Source organism: Gymnoscopelus microlampas (assembly GCF_963454915.1).
Source record: "Gymnoscopelus microlampas genome assembly, chromosome: 11".
In the NCBI taxonomy this organism is placed as follows: Eukaryota; Metazoa; Chordata; class Actinopteri; order Myctophiformes; family Myctophidae; genus Gymnoscopelus; species Gymnoscopelus microlampas.
The window spans coordinates 22,910,624-22,916,623 of record NC_139948.1 but is presented as its reverse complement, the minus strand read 5'-3'; the positions used below and the strand labels follow the sequence as shown (position 1 = coordinate 22,916,623).

Here is a 6,000-nt window from a genome sequence, read left to right as displayed (position 1 = left end):
TGTTGACTCTGACTTGTATTTGTATTTGGCTAAATGTAGCCTACTGTTTTGCTTCAATAATAATAGTAATAATAAGAAAAATTAGGTTTTCATAATTCATTCGATCATTGTTCTAGCTAAATTTCATATACATCAATCAAAATGTTGTAATTCCAAAACCTCTTTCATTGTATTTGAGATTGAAGCCAAGCAGTAGCCTAGAGCAATTTATGACCCAAAAAATAAGAACGCTGCAAGAACTGTCCTTTAAATTTGTGTTCACTCTTTAATGTTTTCTGTTAGTAAACCCCCCTGGCTCTGATGTTGTTGTATCGATGTATTAATAACTTCTTTGTTTGTGTTTGTTGTATGGCTGTTTTGTATTGTGTTGTATTTCATGTCATGATTATAAATAAAGATTTGTGTGAAGAAAAAAAAATCATGAGTGAGCAACATGAACATCATGGAGAACATGATGATCTCCACATCCATCCATCACAGTTTGGGAAACGGTCAGATGGCATTAGACACAGAGGTACGTTTACTCACCGGCGTGTCTGCGTCATGTAGACATTTATTATATTTTGGCAGAAGTAGGGAGGAGCGTGGCGAGGCATATAAGGGCAAACCGACCTCAAAAACAAACACGAAGCAGGACCTCGAGGTCTCTCCAGTCCAGATCCCAGAAACCAGCGCAGAAAGTAGCCTAGGTTACGGTAGGCCTATTATACATCTGCATGCGTCCGATAGAGCAAGCCGGCGTTTTCATTCATTCGTAGTGGTTGGAGACCTTTTTGACTGCAGGCACTTTATTAACACTTTTTGTGTAGAAGATGGAGATGGTGAAGTTTGTGGTGCTGCTGCTTGTGGCGTTGTTCGCCCTGGTGTTTTACGGCGCACTGGGGTCTCCTCTCCCCGGCGAAGAGGACGCAGACATCTGGACACTTGAGAACTGGCAGGTGAGATGATATCAGTTTAACATTGGTTCTCAATGTGGGGTCCGGGGACCCCCAGGGGTCCTTGGGTGGGTTCCAGCATAAGTAGTTAATGTAAGCGTCACAATCATTTTAACCACTTTATCCATTTATATGTTGGCTATTGAAAAATAGCAGATCTACGCGTCACTTCGTGCTGCACTGCGAGCTTGTACATCTATTTTTCTTGAGAAATATCAAAAATGTTATTTTTTTCATAAATCTTCTCTCCCTGCCAGGGACCCCCAGAAGGGAAGATTTATGTTGTGTGCCAGGGACTCCCTGTTACACAACATTTTCAGATGGGGGTCCGCGGCCAAATAGGCCTACATTTCACATTTTTACATCAATGTGGGGGTCCTTGTCTTGAAAAAGTTTGAGAACTACTGCAGTATCCTACCAATTATGCAGTTATCGAACTGCTGTCAGAAACCACATGGGATCTCAATCTGAGTTCTGCTCCGCATTAAATGCTGCCTATGTTGTTTCATCAGCCGGGTCTCTGCCGAGAAAGCAAGTTCTTACTTTATCATTTTAAAAAAAGGTGTTATCTTACGGCCCATACTTTTTGTTGTAGGCTACTAACATTTACCTAGATTTTCGGTTTGTCTACTGCCACTTTCCCAAGTGAAATTACATTGCGCGACTTGGATAGCAAACGTTGAGAAAGTATACTGTATCAATCAGATTCATCCGTATCAAAGTTGAATCACAAAATCCTATTCACCGCTCTTAAATCTCGATTTCCTCAGCGCACATATCCTGCAGTCACATTCAGCACCGCAGACAGCGACAGAAACGCTGCACCTGGCTTTAAATGCAATATAACCTTTCATTCGATCATTTGTATGTCAATAGTATGAGATTTATTTATTACAGTGTTTTGTTTTAATCATTGCATATTTTGACTATTTTTGTTAGATTCCTGAGCATTTCCTTACCATTTTTATGTATGTATTCATTATTTATGTATTGGCTAAATATTATTAACGAGTGGTTAATAGTTGGGGAAATTGGCATCTCTTTTTACTTTTTTATTAATTGCAATGCAATTCATCCAAGATTAAAAAGAAAGAGAAAACTAGACGCGTCGCAATTCCGGGGAAATTGCAGAGTGTGGTTGCGCCGACGCGGTCGGGACTCCAGTAATACGCCGGGAGGAATACCGTCGGAGACTGCGCCAATTACATCGTCACGTCACTCCTGAGATCGCCTGCGTTTAATTTTTAGAGGATTGATCCCCCAAAAATCATGTTTTTGCATCAAACGGTTACGTTTCGAGCATTCGTGGCGCCCCCTATGGATCAAAGTAGAAATGCTTTTGGGGATTGGTTTAGTATACCACCCTCGACATGTGATTCAAATTTGGGATTGACCGGACGTTTCGTTCGTGATTTATGGCATTTTTGGTCAAACGGGCCCCTCCCGCTAACTTTGGAAGCCATTTACGGACGGACGGTAGGGACTATCAAAATTCCGCTTGGATAGGTTTATCGCATGGGTCCATAGATCACGTGTACCGATTTGTGTGAGATTTGGAAAAAAATTGAAGGAAAAGGAGCAAAAAGTGTGTTTTGAAGAAAATTCAAAATGGCGGAAAATCTATCCTGACGCAAATGGGCGTGGCCTATATGGGAAGATGCGTCGTGACCCAAGGAATCCAGGGAAAAAGAAATTTTGATTTTACGACCTACGGTTCAAGAGTTATAGGCCAAAAGGTAAAGTGGGCTGTTATAGCGCCACCATGTGGCCGACTGGTGTGATTATTTTCGTAATAATTTCGCAAAAAACTATTAACCTCCCCTCCAAATCTTGTAACTGTAGCCCTTACGGTTTCCGAGAAAAAAATACTTGAATGGGAGTTTTTGCAATTCCCATTAAAGTGGATGGGGAAATTTAATGCAGAAATAAATCAATATCAAAAAATCTATCCTGACGCAAATGGGCGTGGCCTATATGGGGAGATGCGTAGTGACCCAAGGAATCCAGGTGAAAATAAATTTTGATTTTCGGACCTACGGTTCAAGAGTTACAGGCCAAAACGTAAAGGGGGCTGTTATAGCGCCACCATGAGGCCGAATGGTGTGATATTTTTTTCAATAATTTCGGACAATATTATGAATTATCCCTCCAAATCTGATAACTCTAGCTCTTACGGTTTCTGAGAAAAAAATACTTGAATTTGAGTTTTTTCACTTTTACATTAAAGTGGATGGGGACATTTAATGCACTAATAAATCAATATCAATTAAACTATTTAACCAATCTCTTAGCAAAATACAAGCGCACGATTCCCGATTTAGACGGTCATTTTGATATATGGCACAACATTAGGGGATAAAAACTGTGGGAGGAGATCCGGTTTGAAAAAAAGTTAATCTATAAATAAAGTGTATAGAGTACTATAGTCTGGTTGCCCTGTTGGGCAACCACACTAATAAAACACCCTTTATTGTGTGTTTTGTGATACTGTAGGGCTACCCACCAGAGAGGGGTCTTAGCATCAGGCTGGCAGACTTCATCAAGCGGTCCAAAGCACAGCAGTTCCATGGTCTTATGGGACGTAGCACAGGTAAAGTACAAATAATCAATAGAATCAGATCGATTGTTTACCAACTATATTGTGTGCAAACATAATTCGTCAGTATTCACACATCTGTATTCCATGAGGTTATAAAATGTATGGCACTACAATATTAACACACACACACACACACACACACACACACACACACACACACACACACACACACACACACACACACACACACACACACACACACACACACACACACACACACACTTTGTCTTATCTGTCTTTAAGGTAGGCCTACTAATCTATATAAACAAGTTTTATTTTTGTTTTTTTCAGGGGCTTCTCAGCCTGTGAGATCGGGAAGGAAAAGTAAGTAGTCCACATTTTAAATCAAGTGGTAAACATGAATACTCACTTTGAACTTTTTAGCGATTTGAGCATTTTGTCCACAGTCATTCTTATTTATTTTTCTCACTAGGAAATAAAGGAGGGGAGATGTTTGTTGGACTGATGGGAAGAAGGAGCTCTGATAGAGGTAGTGTTAACTATTAACTAATTGTGTCTTTGTTGTCAAAACGTTAATTGTTAAACCCTTGTTTTACCTGGAAAAAGGGGATAACTGACTTACAGGCCACACTTAAACACCATGTATTTTACTCTGTAATGTTTGCATGGGAGAGAGACAGGGGAGGGACAGAGGGGAGTCTCATCTAATGTTTTAGTGTTAGTTTGTGTATATATCTGAGAATGACAGCAAAACATTGAGACAGAGAGACAGAATGAGACAGAGAAAGAAAGGAATCAATTCAACCGACTGTTGAACTGGAAATTCTGCAGAACATTGTAAAAACACTCCATTCTAATGATTTTTGTTTCTCTTTACTTTTTCAGACTCAGAGGAGGAATGGAAACCAGAGTACTATTAGAAAGAGGAGAGATTAAAATGAAAGAGGAGAGATTAAATCAACCAACCATGACCACCACGCCAATTCAACTGTAATTTCCTCTCTAATCATTAGCCCCAATGATCCTACTGTACAATCAGTATTCATGTACAGATACACATGTGCTGACATGATAACGACATAATGCCTTACTGATCGTGGGAGATGATGCAATTTGAACTTAAATCATACTGTAGTAAAAATGCTGAAGTTAACTTAAATTATAGCCTCAGCCATTGCTGTGGAACTACAATCCTTGTTGTCGATAACGTTTACAGTTATACTCCACCATGTTCTCTCAAGCCTTATGTTGCTGTCTACGTTTTTTTTGTTTCATGCCAAAGCAAGTTGGGTCGATAAAATTTGCTAAGTGTATCTTTATTTTGTATTGAAGTAAGTTTGTGTAACGATGAATCTGGAACCTGCTTTTTGGCTGTGAGAAATGTGGTTAACTTATGATCAAATGATATTCAGAACATTAAGGATGTGGTTTACTAATAGTTCATATATCATATCACATATCATTCATTGCTGATTTAACTTGATTCACTGCTGGGAATGTCTGTCTGTGTTGTATTAACACCTCAATGTGAGAACATGGAATGTTGTTGCAATTTCTTCAATTAAAAAAAAACGTATTTTGTTCAAATTGCTGTCAGATGTGTGTTGGTGCTTTTTTCAATGTGTCTTTTCCCCTAGATTTGCAAGATAGATAGATAGATACCTTTATTATCCCACAGGGGAAATTCAGTCGCCCAGAGGCGGCACAGCAGTTAAAGTTACAGGTAAAGAGTAAGAAAAAGCATCAACAATACAGAACAACGGTAAACTGAGGTAAAAACTAATAAAATGTCCATTACAGTCAGTGCTTCATAAGTGTCTCACTGTATCTCGTCATAAAACAAATAATTATCAGTGCAATGCCAATCAAAAAAGTGTCCATTCGTTCAGTGCAAAAGAGTGAGCGGTGAAAGTGCTCACATCGAGAAAAAAAAAAACACCCTAGAAATGTCATTAGAGGTCAGTCTTTGAAACATCTATTAGTCCGGGTTAAGTTACGGTTGCCACACCGAATGTATTCACATTGTCTGTTCCCCGTGGGTGGTGTATACTGTATGTGTTTCTGTGTATATGAATTGAAAATGCATAAAGTGTTACAAAGTAACAGTAGTGTGTTACCGGGTCACTCTATTACTTCCACTATGAATCAACTACAAGTGAAGCCACCCTCCTCCTGACTTCCTCCTCAAGTTCTTCTCCTTTTCAATCACCCCCTTTGGCCTATTCTTGCAGATGACCTTGTCCATCATATTTATTTTCTGAGCACTTGTCTTACAGCTGTTGGGCAGTATTTGCTATTGGTTCCTTGTGGTAATCCATCAAGGTAAACTTATTCTAATGTGTCACTCATGTGTCACTCATTTAATGTTGTTTTATGCTTTTCTTTTTTTGCTTTATTGTTACATTATTTGTACTTTTTCTGTTTAGCACTTGTGCTTTTGTCTTGCTCTGTAAAGCACTTTGGGCTGCATTTCATGTCATGAAAGGTGCTATACAAATAAAGTGT

The 6,000-nt window shown here is 39.1% G+C and overlaps 1 protein-coding gene across 1 annotated transcript; it reads left to right on the top strand.

The window, feature by feature from the left end:
* Positions 1-433: 433 nt before the first annotated feature.
* Positions 434-4,821, top strand: LOC311054667 (uncharacterized protein; the record flags this gene model as incomplete). The annotated part of the gene is made up of 6 exons (XM_084070671.1): positions 434-514; positions 810-938; positions 3,429-3,525; positions 3,826-3,858; positions 3,968-4,024; positions 4,381-4,821. The coding sequence occupies 6 exons, from the start codon at positions 434-436 to the stop codon at positions 4,413-4,415; spliced, it is 432 nt and encodes a 143-aa protein (XP_083926797.1). The 3' UTR covers positions 4,416-4,821.
* Between the last annotated feature and the right edge of the window lie 1,179 nt (positions 4,822-6,000).